General features: G+C 36.7%; 1 protein-coding gene across 5 annotated transcripts in view; it reads right to left on the reverse strand.

The window, feature by feature from the left end:
- The window catches only part of LOC139968601 (sodium/hydrogen exchanger 9B2-like), a 54,112-nt gene extending 34,966 nt beyond the window's left edge, over window positions 1–19,146 (reverse strand). For 2 of the 5 annotated variants that reach the window (XR_011793508.1, XM_071972757.1), the window contains exons 1-11: window positions 18,838–19,146; window positions 17,192–17,440; window positions 15,969–16,347; window positions 14,932–15,202; window positions 13,976–14,151; window positions 12,839–12,945; window positions 11,755–11,904; window positions 9,112–9,220; window positions 5,247–5,383; window positions 3,737–3,811; window positions 1,113–1,302 (exon numbers count right to left, since the gene is read on the reverse strand). Coding sequence is in view for 4 of the 5 variants with exons in the window: in XM_071972757.1 (XP_071828858.1) it covers window positions 1,135–1,302; window positions 3,737–3,811; window positions 5,247–5,383; window positions 9,112–9,220; window positions 11,755–11,904; window positions 12,839–12,945; window positions 13,976–14,151; window positions 14,932–15,202; window positions 15,969–16,347; window positions 17,192–17,434 (1,815 nt within the window). In the remaining variant the exon portion in view is untranslated. Of the gene's footprint in view, window positions 1–1,112; window positions 1,303–3,736; window positions 3,812–5,246; window positions 5,384–9,111; window positions 9,221–11,754; window positions 11,905–12,838; window positions 12,946–13,975; window positions 14,152–14,931; window positions 15,203–15,968; window positions 16,348–17,191; window positions 17,441–18,732 lie in introns of all 5 variants that reach the window. The other 3 variants (XM_071972759.1, XM_071972758.1, XM_071972756.1) reach the window with 3 other exon arrangements.
- Window positions 19,147–19,442: the final 296 nt, after the last annotated feature.

Below are 19,442 nucleotides of genomic sequence, written 5' to 3' on the forward strand. Positions count from 1 at the left end.
TGAGAGCATGACTGTTATCAATTATGGGAATTTTACTTCACAAGAACGAAAAATGTATTGAATAAAGAAAGCAAAGTTTAAAACATTTCTCTTTAATCCTTTCTTCCTTATTCTGCTAAAAGGGAAAAAACGACTCTTATATTCATTAACAACCATACAAAATTGTTAGTGGTTCCACATCAAACATACTTTGTTGGATTTTGTAATAAGTGACCTTTCTTAAAATATCAGTCTTAGCAGCTTGATATTAAAGATACTTTGTTTTAAAATGGAAATGTCAAGTGTCTAGATCCTGTAAATATTTCATGACATTTTACAATCCTACAAGGAGTGTACTATTAAGCATACTTAATATTAATGATAGCAACATTTTCTGCTTTTCTGCTAATTTGCCTTTCAACAGATAATCGATCCACATAGCAGCTGAACCAGTACTCAGCAAGCTTTAACAACAAGTCCCAAATAATTGCAGCTTCATCGATATTAAAGAAAACATGTGTGAGTTGAAAACAACAATCAAGGGTCCATAAAGTTATGGCAGCTGACCAGGGGGTGGGCAGGAGGGGTGGGGGGGGGTGGCAGAGGAGCCTGCGAGATCTGTGATGTTGATTTGAGGGGGTAAACCACACATGGATCCTCTGAGCATGCACAGCACAAATTTCAGTACTTGATAGGGTTTCTTTCAGTGAATGAGAACATTTTAATTACTTAATCTCTTTTTAAGTGTTCAACGACATTGAACTCTTTTAATTAGAAATGTTTTAGGCAAAATGGCACTTTCTCTTTTAGATAACAAGAGGGCAAAATTTCCTGAAGCAAATGGGAAAAGAGGATGCTAGTTATTACCAAAGAGATATTTTACTATTACAATTGTGGCCATCATGGTTCCGATGCTCTACCATACCTCAAGATATTTTACTATTACAATTGCTGGCCATCATGGTTACAAGGCTCTTCCATACTTTTAGCCATTATCCTCTTGCCCTTCAAACTGTCTACACCAGACCATCCTGGTACAAGGCTCTCTGCAATACATTTAAACATTTCACTATTACATAACAGTAGTCTACCCTGTAGGCCATAACGCAATAAATTATGCCATTTATCCTTACCTTCAACATAATCTACACTGAGTCATCCTTCAGATGCAGACGGCGTGCAACTCTCTGCATCTCGGCTCATCTCCTCCAGTTCCATTTGTTCCGTTGATGACTTCTCGAGTAGCTTCTTACCTCCAACCGAGATGAGAGCTGCCCCTATGGGGGCGGTGGCCAAGATTGATAATACTGCTATTGTTAGAAGCTGGCAGAAAAAAATAAAAACAAACTTTAAGTCATCTTTTCCTTTGTTTTGTGGTGAAGTCTTCTTGTTATACAACATAAGAATTTAATCTCTTTCATAAGAATACTAATCTCTGTCGTTCTGCTAATTGGCAACTGAGGAAAATCAGTCTGATGAGGAATTACCTCGATAATAAGACTTGCGAGATACTGGTCCATGCGTTTGTAACATCAAAGTTTGACTTTCTAAATTCACTTTTATTCGGCCTTCCTGATTCGACCATCCAGAAACTTCAAAAGATCCAAAACACTGCTGCCCATATTGTGAAAAGGAAGGGAAGAAAATGCCATACCACTCCACTTCTGAAGGAACTTCATTGGCTCCCATATTCCAACTCGCACACTTCTTTCCTCCAACAAACTGTATTTAACTATTCCTAAACCACGCTTGAAGACCTATGGTTACAGAAGCTTTGAATACTCTGGCTCTTATCTCTGGAACAAGTTACCAGATCACATTCGAACATGCTCTAAACTTTCTACATTCAAAAGTCTACTTAAGACCCATCTTTTCGCTTGTTCTTTTGTAAATTAATTTGCTTTCTCTGTAAAGCGCCTTGAGCAGTGAATTTTGTCTACTGATTTGGCGCTATATAAGTATCATTTATTATTATTAAGAATACTATACAGAATGTGTCGATAGCCAGATGCTGAGGGAGCTGCAGCATAACTGCAGCCAAGCTGCATAAGACTCATCTATACAATTTCACACAGTAGGCAATGCTGTTCTGCAAAGCTAATTTCTATTGCCAGATGTTCATTCCTCCTTTGCAACAGTAGGATTTTGTAGTATCTGCAGCATACCTTTTGTTGCCATGGTGACTTATTACATTGTTCTATTGTGCAATGTGAAACAAGCTACATCTCACTGACGAAGAGAGAGTGATACGTGGCCTTGTATTCCAAATACAAACAGGCACAAACCTATACCCATCCTGACCTAATCATCACTTTCAATGTTGAGAGGAACCTTACAATCATATCATTATGAAATATTTGAAATTTAATCCACAAACAATGAGACAAGAACAGTTTTGTGATGCAAACACAACAATTTTTGCCCTTTGATTTCAAGATAGCATAAGGAAAAGAGTGGACATTCTTTTTCAATTGAATTTTTGGGAAAAATATGCATAGAAGCATGTCATCATTACGATAATGTGGAAGAGATGATATATGATTAACTATCCTTTACACTTCAGTATTGTACTGTATGTAGTGGTACATTGTAGTATTTGTACATACCTGAGAAATGTAGATTTAAGAATACCACCTGAGAAATGTAGATTTAAGAATACCACCTGAGAAATGTAGATTTAAGAATACCACCTGAGAAATGTAGATTTAAGAATACCACCTGAGAAATGTAGATTTAAGAATACCACCTGAGAAATGTAGATTTAAGAATACCACCTAAGAAATGTAGATTTAAGAATACCACCTGAGAAATGTAGATTTAAGAATACCACCTGAGAAATGTAGATTTTAGAATACCACCTGAGACAGGTAGATTTAAGCATACCACCTGAGAAATGTAGATTAAAGAATACCACCTGAGAAATGTAGATTTAAGCATACCACCTGAGAAATGTAGATTTAAGAATACCACCTGAGAAATGTAGATTAAAGAATACCACCTGAGAAATGTAGATTTAAGAATACCACCTGAGAAATGTAGATTTAAGAATACCACCTGAGAAAGGTAGATTTAAGAATACCACCTGAGAAATGTAGATTTAAGAATACCACCTGAGAAATGTAGATTTAAGAATACCACCTGAGAAATGAAGATTTAAGATACCACCTGAGAAATGTAGATTTAAGAATACCACCTGAGAAATGTAGATTTAAGAATACCACCTGAGAAATGTAGATTTAAGAATACCACCTGAGAAATGTAGATTTAAGAATACCACCTGAGAAATGTAGATTTAAGAATACCACCTGAGAAATGTAGATTTAAGAATACCACCTGAGAAATGTAGATTTAAGAATACCACCTGAGAAATGTAGATTTAAGAATACCACCTGAGAAAGGTAGATTTAAGAATACCACCTGAGAAATGAAGATTTAAGAATACCACCTGAGAAATGTAGATTTAAGAATACCACCTGAGAAATGTAGATTTAAGAATACCACCTGAGAAATGTAGATTTAAGCATACCACCTGAGAAATGTAGATTTAAGCATACCACCTGAGAAATGTAGATTTAAGAATATCACCTGAGAAATGTAGATTTAAGAATACCACCTGAGAAATGTAGATTTAAGCATACCACCTGAGAAATGTAGATTTAAGAATATCACCTGAGAAATGTAGATTTAAGAATACCACCTGAGAAATGTAGATTTAAGAATACCACCTGAGAAATGTACATTTTAGAATACCACTTACTTGGACAGCATAGAGCTCCAGCTCAGTGAGACCTTCTCTGACCACTGTATCTAAAGCCACAGGACCAAGAGCTGCCTGTTTATAGTAGAATAAAATTATGAGAAGATCAAGATGATTGATTAATCGATCAATCTATTGATATTTTGAGGGTTTAAGTGTGAGCTTTACAAAAATGCTTATAATATATAAGCATATTGGGTTTATCTATATATATATATATATATATGTGTGTTTTATATATCACTAACCAGTACAAATTTTAACAATGGTCCAATCAGGATGACCAAAAATCTATTTAAAAAAACCAGAATTAGCTTCACAGGTGTTCAGCGGACGACTAGTTGTTTATATCAAATTCAGATTGTTGTTTCGTAGATATTTTCTTTTTTGTAAATGTTTCGTAAATACCCCACAAATAGATAAAATGATAAATTAATATCGTCCTCCATAACATTGGAGATACTGAAATAATACAACAATTAGTGGAAGGCATATGATCCACCCACAGGGGAGTTTCACTGGCCTAAAGCTGGTATTCTATTCACCAAACCTACACATACATCTCATGTAGTGTACATTGCATTTAACATATAAATAGATATACATATACATTGGAAAACTTTGCCCTGATAATAACATAAAATAACCCTGAGGTGGTCACTGGCTTGAATCTCATTGTAGCCTAAAGTTTCTTTGCCCTTTTCCATTATTTTCCACCAGCATATTACATTTAATAGCTTTTGTAGGGTACTTAACCTCTTTTGCATACACAATTAAGAACATCCATTGGTTTTGTTTCAATCCCCATTAACACAGGTTCTCATTAAGGAATTTTCAAATAGAGAGAGAAAAAAAAAGTTAACAAACTGCTCATCTACTGCAAAAAGCCTGTGTTGAGTTAGAGAGAGGCAGATTGGCACAAAACGAGCACAGGACACAATTTGAAAGGAAAGGAATAGTTTTTACCTTGTCTATGAACAATAGGCCATTGCTCTCGAAATTAAAAACAATTTTTTAAATTTTTTTTTGCGATCAGTCCCCCTCCAAAGAAGATCCTTCTAGGATAAAAATATAAACGCCTTCTAACTTTTCTGTATTATGAAACTTTAATCATTATTAAATGTGAACATTTAAAGCCCTAAGTGCCTGGTATGCCAGGCCCAACTCTTTCTAAGGGAGCTGGGAAACTTGTTTCAACAAGTTCTGAAATGAATATGTGGGATAGTAATAATATCTCACTCATTCATCTTAATAAAATAAAATAAAACTGTTAGCAAACTGCTTATCCACTAGAGAGCCTGTGTAGGAGAATGTGTAAAATTAAGTTGGCCTGACGTTTTGATCCTAGCAGGATCCTCTTCTCTTAGCCTTTGAAGAAGATCCTGCTAGAATCAAAATGTAAGGCCAACTTACTTTGACACATACTCATTTATCTTGTCAAAAAAATTATAAAAAAACATTCCTCCACTGGACAGTTGTCAAAAAATGTAAAAAAAAGTCAATTCCTCACCTGTACTGTTGCTTTCGGAAGCCAGGCTATTGCTAGAAAGACCCTTTCTTTGGTTGTCAGACCAGAGAAAGACGTCACAAATATAGTGACGATGATTCTAACCACGACACCGATGAATATCACCACAAGACCAAGACCTGTAATCCAAAAGAAAGGTTCAAAATGGTATTTACCGACTAGTACATATGCAGGCCTAGAATTTCACAAGTTTTAGCAGAGGGTGGAGCTAGGGGAATTGGTCGGGAGGGGGGGGGGAGAATGGTCTGTAGGGGCGCTTTCGACACTATCTAAGCGTAGCGCCACCACAGGTTGGAGCGGAGCGTACAGAAATTTTTTGAGTAAAGATACTCCCAAGATCGCCGGGAATGACCTTTCCGAGCCTTGCTAATTTGAAAATAAACGAAGAATAAATAGGTGTCATCGCCGTTCGTGACAACTCTGAAGTTTATATGGGTGTTGAAAGTACATGCACTTAATCACAATCCCTGTGGTATCTTTGTGGGTGCTCATGTTTTCGTAGCCCTGACACAATGCTTGTTGTGCCTAACCCTAATCAACACACTGATCATGGAGCGGCGTGTAACGTACACTGCATGCTGACTTAAAGTTTGGTGTTTATTATACTATTTTAGCCACTGCGTGTGGTGTATCGTCTAAATATAAATAAAAACCATGTACAGTTCTTGGAAATAGTGTCGTACAACCGAAGTGCAGATAAATTAAAGACTTTCGTTGAAGCAATTTTGTCACAAAATTACACCAACAAAATGTGACAAATGGCAATAGATAGATGAGAGCGCAACTAAAAGAGTCAATAATCGTGAATAAGTAAAATGTGGTAAAAAGTTGATAAGGGCGCCAGCAGTCCATTTGAGTCTGTCAGGGGGGCATCAGCCCCCCCCCCCCAACTGCTTGGATGCTCCGCAACTGAGTGTTAGCCACTTGCTCAAGACTGCCAGTGCTTAAGAACATCTACTGGCTAATAAACAAGTTTAACTTGCATTTCCCAGAATTGCATCAAACATCAGTTTACTGTACAGGTTTTTGAGAATATTTGTTATTTTATAGAAATCATGCAGATTGACAATTGTTAACTGACTTGTCATGTATTTAGAAAAGAATATCTACTGGCAGAAAATTGCCTGTGCCATTTTTATTTTACCAGCAAAATGGCACAATCCACTGGCATTTAGCCAGTATATAGCCTGAATTTGCCGACCAGATCTGATACCAAATTTGTTAGGAATTTTACCTGTAATGTTGACAGATATTTTTGCTGAGTTTTTTTATAAATATATTGGTTTAGTCACCTAAATAATGATGGATAACAAAAGAGTTACTGTTTTCTCATATAACAATACTAAGTGTGACATATCGCCTTTAATTCAGTGACACTACATTGTGTCTCTCAACGCAAAGAGCAATCAAAACAATGCCTCGGACACCTCATTTGCTCCCCGCTGAGACAAAAAAGTGTCCCAAATGTCTCCCCGAGGGATATATGACCCCAATTACTAAGAAATCCACCACCTACGACCAGCAGGACATAAATTATCCAAAGTGAAAGACTACAAAACAAAGATTTATTTTACTGATCTGTATGTGAGAAAAACATCCCCTCCTACGCAAGACGACACATGATATAATGTTCAACTGTTAAAGCAATGATTTGAGGTGCAATGTCTCACAAATTGGTTTTGCCACATTGGCATACTCAATGCTTAAAGGAACCACTAATAGCTAGTCCCTACCTGCCCCCTCCCCTCCCTCACTTTGAATACAGCATCATCTGCAAAGACTAGCAAATGAAAGGACAATATGGTTTAATACTCTTATTCATTGGCTTGTAAATCAACTGATGCAAAATACAACTTGAAAAAAAGCTGGATGTGTTTACAATGTAGAAATGTATCTTATGTACAAAACCACAAAATACACCTTGTTTTGTTTATATGTAATTCCTAGAACTTGTATACTTTTAAGCCAAACAACACTTTAACCTAGGCCAGCAGCACTTTTAATTACAGGTGCATCGGGCCCTGGCCTAAATTTTAACGTGGACCAGCAGCACATTACAGGTGCATCGGGCACAAAAGTTGCTTAACTTTAACCTAGGCCAACAGCACTTTAAATTGAAGGTGCCTTGGACCCTGACCTAAATTTGCATTTGAAGTATCACAGCATGAGTTTATAGTAAGGCTGCTCTTTTGGAAAAGGAACAGAGGAAACATTTGTAAAAGAAAGTTGCTTACAAGACTGGTGTGGATTGTTAAACATTAATGTTAAACATAGTTCTGTAGTTTAGGCATTAAATACTGACAACTGCTTTAAAACACATGTATCGAGGCAGTGACATTTAAGCAATGAAATGTCCCCTAGAGACATAATCAATATTCCATTTATGGATTTGGAAACTAACAACAGATAAACAATTTCCTGTTTGAAATGATCTTTATCACTGCCTGATACGTCATACAAAATAACAAACAAATGGAATTTCCTACTGTTTTATACATTTACAATAAAATATTTTGGAGCAAAGAAAGTAATAAATAAACTGACTGAACATTTCTGAGTTATATCTGCAATAAGCGGAAAATGCCACAAAATTACAGAAATAAATAATTTAAAAATCTATGAAATAAAAAAAAAAAGGTCTCTTCACTGTCTGATGACCTATGTGGAGACGTTTTCCCAAGGTAAATGATTCTAGAAATAAAAGTAAGAAATCGACCCTGCTAAACAACGTCAAATGGATTGTTTCATTTATTGTCTTCTACCAAAGAAACTCACTCCTGCAATGTTTATTAACAGAGGCACCCTCACGACTTGCAGCTACATCCACGACTTATAGCAAACCAGAGAGCTAAACAGTAACCCAAGGAGCCAAATTGCCTCATAGCTAGCTAGGCATTAAATTTCTATTCAGTGAAGGAACTTGAAGTAATGTAAGAGACTCATCCATATGACATTTGATAAGTTCTTCCTCATATCATAAGTCAAATGATGTGACAAGATAACAGACACACCCTCCATGATTTTGTTTCTGACAATTATAACTATACTATCATCGAAGCAAGCAGAAGAAGATATTAAATCGGCTGTGCATTTTGCATCAGTCTGATCAAGCCATATAACATTCACACATGACTGGATATTCCCCCATCTAGGATATAGATATGGTCGCAACCGTCTGCATGGCTGCTCCTAATTAACAAGTTATTAACAAGTCAGTCAGTCATGTATGACAAATCTTTCTAAATCTACGGTGAAGATCCTGCTAAAGTTAGGTGCGTGGTGTAAATGTTAGTGTCCCTTACCCCCCCCCCTCTCCACTCCCCCATGCCATAATCATTAGGTTCACAGTTGAAATCATCACAATTGACAAGATTTTTTGCTGACCTATCAGAATTGCTGTTTGGCAGTGTTGTGAAGTGGAATGTTCCATGGATTTTGGTATTTCTGGTTTACAAATTGGGAATTGGGGTTTGGTTCTGTTCGTTCAATGGTTTTGAAACAACCTTGTTCACAGCAGTGATGATGAATGGGGGGAGCGGGGGGGGGGGGAAGGGGTGCAGTCACCTCCCTTAGTATTTGAGAAAGTGCTCAGATGGTGAGGTACAACCTTCTGCATCAGATGGGGGTATTAACTGGTGGTCCCGGGACCAAGAATGGGTGCGCCAAACATACCTGCCTTGTAACTCTCTGAAAACTCATTGAAAAGAGAAGGCTTGGTACAAGCCACTGTCAATCCAAACTCATCACATGGATAGACTTTTAAATGAACGTCCATTGGCTTTTCTAACTAGCTAATTATTAGGAATTACTAAACTAAACTAAAAGAGGGATACAGATTTCAACTTACCAACTGTGGATCCGTTCAGGTAGTCTATGTGGATGGCTGCACCTATCAGGCCGTATAGGATAGGTTCAAATATCACCCACAGAAGGCTAATCACTTGCTGAACTTTGACCTGGGAAAATATCAACATAACAATTTTGTGATGTACTTTTTATTATCTTAACTTACTCCTTCATCTGTATTCAAGTCAATAAATCAATCTTAATTTTGAAGAAAAAAAAAACAAATTAATTGAAAAGTGACTGATTGGAAGATTGATTGAAATAATTTGAACTATTTTAAACCACTTAACTTAATTTGTAAACTCATAACAATTGATTTTCTTAATTCAAAGTTAAACTTAGCCCAATTCAAATTCTGTTTATTTGTAAACAACAACAAGTACAATAAAAAAGGAGAAAAAGAGAAACGAAAGGTGTTACTAGTTATCAACTTCTTATCAGACTGCATTAAAATAACCCTAAAAAAACACCCGCAATAATATGTTGGAATATAATGTTTATCGTGGAGGCTGAATTTGTAACTTTGAGCTTCTTGGATCCATACAGTTCTACCTACTCTTAAGGACGATGTTTCTGTTTGCAAATCAGTTTCCAGAACCTTTTACAAAAACCGGCCAAGTGTTAAGCACTGCCAGAAGTCACTCAGAGAATGTGCAGGGTTCACAGATAAATTGAGACCATGGCAATAGACTCTATCAATCCACTCGAGTGGTTAGGAATACCGAACAGAAAATCAGTAAAGACATTGACATTAGGGCCTTAGCAACAGGATTTAAAGAACTTAATGGCAGGAAGAGCCTGGGGTGTAGGTAGAAATGTAAAGTGTTGAAGGCAGAGGAAAGCTACTTAAGAGCTTGATTATCTGCTAAAAAAAGACTATTCAGGTAAAAAAAACATGTAGACCGAAATAGCAGCGATCAAAGGCAGAAGACTGACACATTGAAGATATACACAAGTTACTAATACCCAGGGGATGGAATGGATTAATTGTTGCTGAAAGGAACATGTAGAAAAGAGCGAGAGGGTAAAGGATGTGGAAGCAGGAATGACAGATAGGTGGTGGAGTAAATGAAGTAGTTGTTGAGGTATAATATGAGGTCAAGGGAGGGTCATTAGGGGGTTAAAATGGGTGCCAAATGAAAAGACGTCAATTACAAAAGTATTATAATATCAAGAAAACAAAAAACAGTTGATTTCTGTGACACATTGCCTAACATTTTAACAAACAAACAGGCCGACTGAATGAATTTAAGCACCACAATAGAACTCCTTACAAATCTGGTGATTTCAAAGATGAATTAGAACACTGTAAATACTGTCATTGAAGCCTTCTGGTACAGATTATACAATTGCTAGAAGTACTTGTGTCATACTGTTAACTCAATATCACACTCACATTCAGCTTGTACGTTTGTTTCTTAATGACAATGAGCACATGAGTCCTTCAACTGGTGTTGATGGTCTCCAAAGTTAAGTGAAATGGGGATCAAACTGCTTTGAACTGGCTGGGAAGTAAATGCAATAGTTAACCTATTAACACAACTTTCATGGTAGTGTCACAGTACTGCCACTGTGGTAGGGAGTCACACTCAACAACACTAGTTTCACATAGCGAACACTTGAGAACGTAATTTCAAAGATTCCACTGTATTTCATCGGCCAATAGCCAATCGAGCAGCACCGTTCAGGAATATTTGCCCACTTATGCCTGCGTAACTGTCACAGAAATTGAAGATAGTCACTGGGACAAATACAAGTGCGTAATGCAAGTTCAAAGAGCAGCACCGTGCGTGAAGTAGGAAAAATGCAGTAAATCCTATCATTGAAAACTGATTCTCACCCGGCATCAATTATTTAAAATAGAGTTCTGCCTTATAAAAAATTTAACTCTAGGAAACCAACCGTCTATAAAATTTTCAGCAAGAAGTTAAATATCAAAATTTGAGGATAAACTAACCAGAGTGCCAAGCGGCTTAGTGATTCCTTGCCACTAATTATACAAGAACAAGGGATTTAAAATGTGTACAAGAGATATTTCAAAGTTTGACTTTTGTTGACTGCAAGTTCATCATAGCTTTACTCCTGGAGTTGTTTATATTTTGACCACTGTTTAACTTTGCCCAAAAAATCTAGGCCTATTATACTCAATTTGGTGCATCTTCATACTAATTTACCATATTTGAGAATATTTTTAACTTTAACCGCAGTTGATCTCAATGACTAAGGTAGGGCGACTTAGCAAGTACGAGGTTATAAGCAAACAATGTAATTTTTAGTTATTGTCTGTTTGTACACAAACCCCCAGACACACATACACAAATTACTATCCGATAGATTCCTTTTGCTTTCAGCTAGGAATGAAGGCTAAAAATACAAGAAATTGATCCAAGCGGTTATTGATCGATAAGGTGAAATGCTCAAATGTTGTAAATTGATTCAATATCTTCTATTTATCACTAAGAATGGAATGCATTTGTGTCTACAAGACTTACCAGGATAGATTTTCAACAAACAATTTTGGAAGAATGCCATAGCATGTTACTGAATCAAGAAGTTTAGCAAATTTTAATGCAAAAATACTACACTTGGTGTACGAATCTGTACCTTTATAGCAATACGTACAGTAGGTAGGTCTTTTACATACCTTAGCATTTTTCCATTTGTAAGATGCCACTACCGCAAGGGTGATACACCCTAGAGCCCCTGCTCCAGGAAAGTTAGCAGCATTACTACCAAAGATGGCAAAGATGCCCCCGCTGAGAAGCAGAATGGTACGTTTACCCCCTACATTATTCTGTAAGATAAACAAATTATTTATCCTTCATCAAAAGGGGGAAAAACAAAACTTCAACTACCAGACTCAGAAGGGAATTACTCGAAGCAGAATATTGAGATAAATCAATGATTTACAGCTGCATTTTGATCTAGTAATTACAGAAATGCCCATCGGCAGAAATTCAGTCTTGATATGTCACAGTCCGAGTAAAACAAACATCTGAACAATAGTAATGTCTCTACAGTATATACTATTAATTGAGTTCAGGAAGTGGCCTCAAAATGAAATTAGTCACCTGGCAATACTTGTGATCCATAAGCTTTATCATGGTTTTCAAGATATTCACCTTTAAATGTGCTAAAACTCTGGAAGGCTCCTTTAAGGGCTAGCCTGATGATGTCATCAGCTCCTCAGTGCAGACATTAATGTTAATCCATTGTTTCATATCATCGAGTTACTTTAACTGATGTACCACAGCTATTTACAGCATCATTTCTCAAAAATTAAAAGTTTTATAGAAATACAACCTGGATTGACAGCAATGTCTTTCTAACAGTCTACAATATATCATAATTAATTTTTGGGCAAAATCATCCTTTATATAGAACCAGCTGATTTAAATGAGACATCACAAGAAAGAAGTATCAGCAGCAATGACAGAATACCAGTAGGGGATTCACTACAAGACTGGTGGAGGGTAAATTTATAAATGATAAAGATGACAATATCAAAATGGAATCAATGATGGACAGGAGTACCATACACTTGTACATGATTACAAAGAAAATAGCAGTAAGGGTTTTCTACGAAAAAGAAATGAACCTCAACAGCATAATTAGATGCAAAAGAAGTTTTACTGGTAAGACAGGTACACCCCCCCCATCCTTCTCCTCTCTCCCATCCCTCACCACAAAGCTACAAAAGAAAGCAGAGAGAATAAGATAAAAATTACCTCTGTCTCAGCAGGAAAATACCACAGCAAGACACCGACTAGAAATCCATAGGCAAGACCCATGACTACCTCGATGGGTCCTCGAAAGATGTTGAAATAAATATTACCTGAAATTGCGGAGAAAAATCGAGAAAGAAATCAATTTCGTGTTTGGTTTAATTCTGGATAGTTACTCTAGTGGTTTACACAGAAAATCTATTCCATCTTAATCAAATTGGTTAAACCTGGTCTGTCTTTTTATTTCCATATTTAAAAACCACGCATTTAATTGCAAAGAGTTGTTGGATCAGCATCTAGTAGCCTTGGTATCATTTTCAAACTGCATCTTTGCATACATTTAGTTTGTAATGTTTTGTTCACTCTTACCAAGTCAGGTAATATTTGCCTTGAATTTTATTCTAATTACAACCCCTACCAGGTGTATGTATAGGTATAACAGTATTAGTTGTAGTTCAATACAGAATTATTTGCTTCTCACAAATGTTTAGGTCAAAGCAGAAACATTTGTCTCACAAATTAATAGTCATTTTCTAGAGTTTTGTTTATTTGTTTCTTGTAAAAGAGGGAGGGCGATGGGAAGGGGAACATCATTCTATCATAGTTTGCTATGCTAGAGTAACAGATTTTGTTTTCAGGTGTGTAAATGTTTTCTTTGACCAATGCAGCATGGTACACTAGACTGAAAGAAATTCCAGGGAAAATGCAGTTTTGAGGAATGTTTGATGCATATTGATGAACACAAACCAACTGCAAATTGTACGCAATAAGAATCTTGAATGAAATAAGAATCTTGAAATAAGAATCTTGAAATAAGAATCTCGAAATAAGAATCTTGAAAAATCCATAGGGGAACCCAAGGGGGAATAACAACGGAAAATATAAACAATTCTACAGATGTTTTAGTGATCCAGGATAAACAAAGATTGTAACCGTCAGATATTTATTGTACATGCTTTGGGAGCCTCCCTATTGCCACCATGGTGTTAATAATAATAATTGTATTGTTAGACTAAGCAAAACCTTGTTGGGATCAAATTTGTCACCAAATAACATAAACTGCTTTAAGATCACAATATTCCAGCAGTGTACTGCAGGTCTGATAAAGCACGCAACACCTGACGACAAAAACTTACTAACCTGAGGAAAATGAAATTCCCATGACGAGACCGAAAGCGCTAATGGCAAGTACGTTATCTAGACTGCATGCTGCCACCCCCAGGGTAGGGATGCCCTTAGCAACTCCCCTTCCTTCATCTTGAAGATCCAAGAGAGATGGAACCACGACAGCTGGTGACAGGGCAGTAACAATAAATCTGATATCAAAGATCAATGGATAGCAGATATGAAGACGACTGAAATACTAAATTATTAAAAGTTGATTGATAATGGAAGAAGTGTATGGTTAAATTTAAACTTTAAGAATCATACAATACATAAATTATATAAGAAGGACATGTTTTATACTCCAATAACAAGTGGAAACATAAAAAAAAACCAGACAAGAATGTTGACAGAATTTGGACAAAGATTGGTTAATTGTTGTAGGGCTGACATGAAATAGAAGCATTTTGGTTTTTTGAGTTTATTGCTAAGGTTGCTGTTACAACTATCTTAGTATAAAATGCCATAGATAATATTAATGCAGATGGCATAGATAGAAAGGCACAGATAATATGGATGTTTCCATAAATGGTAAAACTGCAAAAAAAGGTTCTTCTAAAACTAGGAATAATGTGTCGATTTGGATTGTTTGTGATCAATACTGATCATTCAAAATTATCAAAAACATAGCTTATTCGTTTGCCTTGCCTCTGTTCTATATTCATATGTTCCTAACTAAAATACTTGACAGGGATTCTACCATCAGCACGAACCAATTAGCAATTCTCATCTTTAATGATTTTCCGACACCAGAAAACGTGTAGATGGGATGGAAAGGTTAGAACCACTGAAATTTGCAGAAAACTGTTTCATGTTAGACACTGAAATATTTTTGTGAATTTTAAGCTTTGAGTTATATAATCAGCTTTGGGCATGAATTGATGCTACCACCACCATCAACATCTTCTGGTTATTGGTTTCTGGTCACTCACCCTAGCATGAAAGCCCAATCCCATGGAAACTGAAGTATGAAGTACGCAACCACGGCGATGGTGCAAGCTTCTGCTAGACATGGTAAGAATGACAGCCGGAGACAGACGAAGCCCAGCTTCCTTAAAGCCACAGTATCGATTCCTAGCCCTGCCTTCAGCAGAATAATGACAAGAGACATACTGCGAAGCACGGACGACCAGGAGGGTGAGATGTCTTTGGCAACATCAATGTGTGGAACGTTATACAGGATAAACCCCATAATAAGCATACCTGTCATGAGAGAAGACAACATGAATGTGACAACATTAACACAACCATCTCTACCTATGTATGGAGGCAATCTAATCTAACATCACAGGAGAAGTTAGCTTACAGATACAATCAAATGCTTTTTATGGTCTGAGCTCCTGCATATTAGATATAACATCAATGATATGGTTGCAAGAGTTACATAATACAACATTGATAATGTTGCTCCACCTGTCCAGCTGATCCTCAAACATTTCATTTCCCTCGCACACATTTATACAGAATTATCCTTGGAATTACACAACAGAACGTAGGTTGATTTAGGCCTGTATTTGGGAAACAATATTTCTAGTAGAAATGGGGCATACAATTAAAAGTATTCCTTTTGAAAACTGTAGTATAGCATCATAAAGCTCTCTAACCTAGTATGTCATTATAATGGGTTCTTTTCTAACAGGTATTTCTGATTTCTGTTCATCTATCTGAGTTGTGAGATTAATAATAAACTAGGAAGATTATTTATTTGAAAACAAAACAATAACCTCAGAAACTGAAATAGGTAATTCTTTTAGGCATACAGGAAACACTATTATTTAAAACTTTAGTGCAACTTAAAAATAAAAAAATAATTAAAAAATGCAGAATGAGTGGAGATATTTTGAAAATTTGAAGTTTAAAATAGACGATTATTTTATCACGAAATGGTAAAATTATGAAATGATGGAAAACCAGACCATATTGATGACAAAAATTCCATTTGTATGGAATAATTCTCTGTTAAATTTACCTAGTAATGGAGGTAATCTAAAAAGCTTTTGCACTAAGATTCCAGCTGCCATACTGGCAACAACCAAGATATATAATGCAAAAATATGACCGCCTGGTAGAGCCAAATCGTCAAGGACACTGAACAGCACCGCCCAAAGAAGGAATATCAAACAAGCCCAGGTGAAGATGACTGCGAGGGGGCCGTGAGGAGGGCACATGGTTCCATATTTTATCCTTTGGCAGAGTGTGGCATCATCAGGCAGTGAATTATACTTTGTCCTCCACGGTCTGAAGCCTAAAGAACAGGTCCTTCGCCAATCGCTACAGCAACGAACCTCAGAGACAGAGGACGCTTGAGATGGTGGATACAAATCTCCATCAACCATAGTAACGCTACCCTGAGAGGCAGATAATAAATGATACAAAGAAAAAAGTACTTTTTCAAACTCTTTTTCATAATTCATAAGCTGTAATATATAGAAATGTAAGTAGTGGCCAGCAAACATCAAAAGTTAAGGTGAAATATTCACAGATGGAATGCTGTAGAGTGACCAAACCTTTAAAGACTGTTAAATGTTAACCTGACAAATGTTTTGAAGAAAATTTCATGCTTTGGTTCAAATTTCCAATGCAATGTCACCTGTATCCTTTCTTGAACAATCTCATTAAACAAGCAACTTTTGGAAATATGCAAGTTATCCCACACCCTATAATCTCAATTTTGTGAGAAAGTTGAAGAAAACATTTACACATAATTTAGTAACTGTTCACACATTGGTGTTTGTTTTCATTACCTGCATTCTTCTTGGTACTTATAAATAAAACTGCAAAGATGTCTTTTATTTATGGAAAGGTGCTTATACAGTAGGTAAGTCTGGTACTAACCTACAACGGAAGCACCAAAATATAACCAAATCATGACTATTCAAAGATGCCAAACTTCAACTTGTATTTTTCATTGGAGTATTTTTTCATTGGGGTATTAACACTGCCTGGACAGTTAACTTTATAAACTAATGTGCAAGCATTTTCAAGTTCTACCAGTAAGCTGATATGTTTTCATTCACTAAAAACATGCTGCTTTATTGAAGCTGTGAACTACATAGCTTCAAGTAGTTGGCATCCACTTGCTACATAAATAATATCCATACGGTAGGTGCACAACACTAGGGACCACCACCCTATTAAAGCAACATGCTACTACAGGTTTTAACTATGAATCGTAAATGAATATTTTCCCACCTCATCATCGACAGTGAACTTAAGCTTTGCCCAAGAGACTCCTTCTTCCTCACTATTCATTTCCTGGTTGTCATCTTGAAGATCGCTATACTCTTGTTTAGGAGTATCATTTTCACTTAGTCTGCTGAATTCAGTCGGCTCTTCAGGAGGGTCTTCCCAGCTCAGTGGTGGTGGCTCATTTACCCGGTTTTGCTCACTCACAGCAGTGAGATCCAGGCTGCCACGGTTTTTGAAGAAACTCATCACAATCTGGAAAATCAGAAAAAGTTGCAAATCGGTAACAATAAATCTAAACTAGAACTGGATCATATTCTTTTTAAGTTGCTGTACATCATTAGAGTGAAGTGATTGCTAAAACATGCAAAATGTGACATCTTTTTCAGATATTCCAGCTGATCAAATCTGCATTCATTTCTCATCAGTATTTGCAAAGTCTACAATATAATGGTCACACTAAATATTAATCATAACGTTTGATTTATAAAGCGCTTTATACCAGCGATAGGTTTCAAAGCGCTTTACAGACTTAATACTAGCCCTGGTTAATGATAACTTGTCCCAGAGGCAACCCCTCTAGACTGCTGCAGTTACATACTGGGCTTAATGACAAGTTACCTCACAGGTACCCATTTAACCCCTGGGTGGAGAGAGGCAATTGAAATAAAGCATCTTGCCCAAGGACACAACATAATGAACTAGGAAGAATCGAACCAGCAGTCCTTGGATCACAAGTCCGACGCCTTAGCCAATTGGCTACCATGCTCTCAATCATGAGCAAACACTATTTGCAGAAGCTATATCCCCTCGAAATACCAATTCATATTTAATTATTTTCCTTATTTGTCTTCTTTTCATGAAATTGACCACTGGAGATTGAATTTCAAAGGAAATAAATCAATATGATATACACTAGAAGCCAGTCAGATTCTGTGTATAATTATGAAATTGAAAAACGTTGTAAAATATTATATATCCTCTAATAGTGCAACTGTAAGTTTAGCCCAGATGTCAGAAAAAAATGCTTAAAGTACTAATCTTTGTTTCATTTGGCTTAAAATAAAATATGGAGGATATTTATTCATTCTTTAAACTGGATATAAAACAAATCACTAACAGCTAGTTGAGGAGATGTAGAGTGTAAGTATTAAAGCTAACACAACAAAAGGCTGGATAGTGATGATTTGAACCTAGTCTAACTTTGCTAATGTACATCATCCCCTGACATCACTTTCATGAAGAATACTTTGAGAGTCTTGTAAAGTGGGCTTTGCCCCCCCCCCCCCCCCCATTGCTATATGTTAAAATGGTACATCTTCCAAAAGGGTGTCCAAAACTAAAAATAGGTTCTGCACCATAATGGATAGGATGGTATGCAGTAGATTTGAGCTAAAATATCTATGGAACTTCAGCTTTACGCTAGTCTACTGTTATTTGGTAGGGCTATGCATAGCGTATATATTATATTTCGCGGAATTGCCAAATGTGATACAATGGAATAAGCGTGGGCTAATACTAATATAACGTTTAGCTTGAACGTTCACCCAGCTCGTATAGCGTCTACATTTCTGCCGCGGAGAAAGAAGACAAATCTCAATAAATGGCGCCGTAATCTTCAAATTGAATGAAAGAAGGATGTCAACAAACACCTGTCACCTTGATCCAGTACCAAATTCACGAATTTCTGTATCGTGATCGTCAGCCCCAGTAGCCAGGGTTCCTCCTTCTTTATACAGCTAGCTTCATCTATGTTTCTCCCGTAGTATGTAGTATACGCTGTACAACCAGGGATACTTTTTAAGAAAAAGTCACCCAGGAAAGAACCTGGGCACGAAAACCAAACTACCAAACGACTGATCCGCTCTCAGCCCCAGTCCCCTTGTATCGGGACTGTGACTGTGTGATCATCGTCAGGTGTGCATCACCATTCCCGAAGGGAACAGATATATACTACACATGATCTTAGCCAATAGGCCGAGAACCAGGGATTTCCATAACAACTCCCTGGTACAACCCACCCTATTATATGGCGAGCCACCAGTCTCAAATCGTGGGGAATCGACATATACCGATTTAAATCGGCATATACCAATTTCCTTCGACATATACCAGTTTATAGCAGCTTAAATTAACTTCTACCGATTTAAATCGACATATACCAGTTTAATTTGACATATCATCGATTTAAATCGACATATATACCAAGAGAGTTGCGAGGGAGATCTATAGCCTAATCGGTTTCTACGAATGAGTC

Source organism: Apostichopus japonicus, chromosome 6 (genome assembly GCF_037975245.1).
Source record: "Apostichopus japonicus isolate 1M-3 chromosome 6, ASM3797524v1, whole genome shotgun sequence".
In the NCBI taxonomy this organism is placed as follows: Eukaryota; Metazoa; Echinodermata; class Holothuroidea; order Aspidochirotida; family Stichopodidae; genus Apostichopus; species Apostichopus japonicus.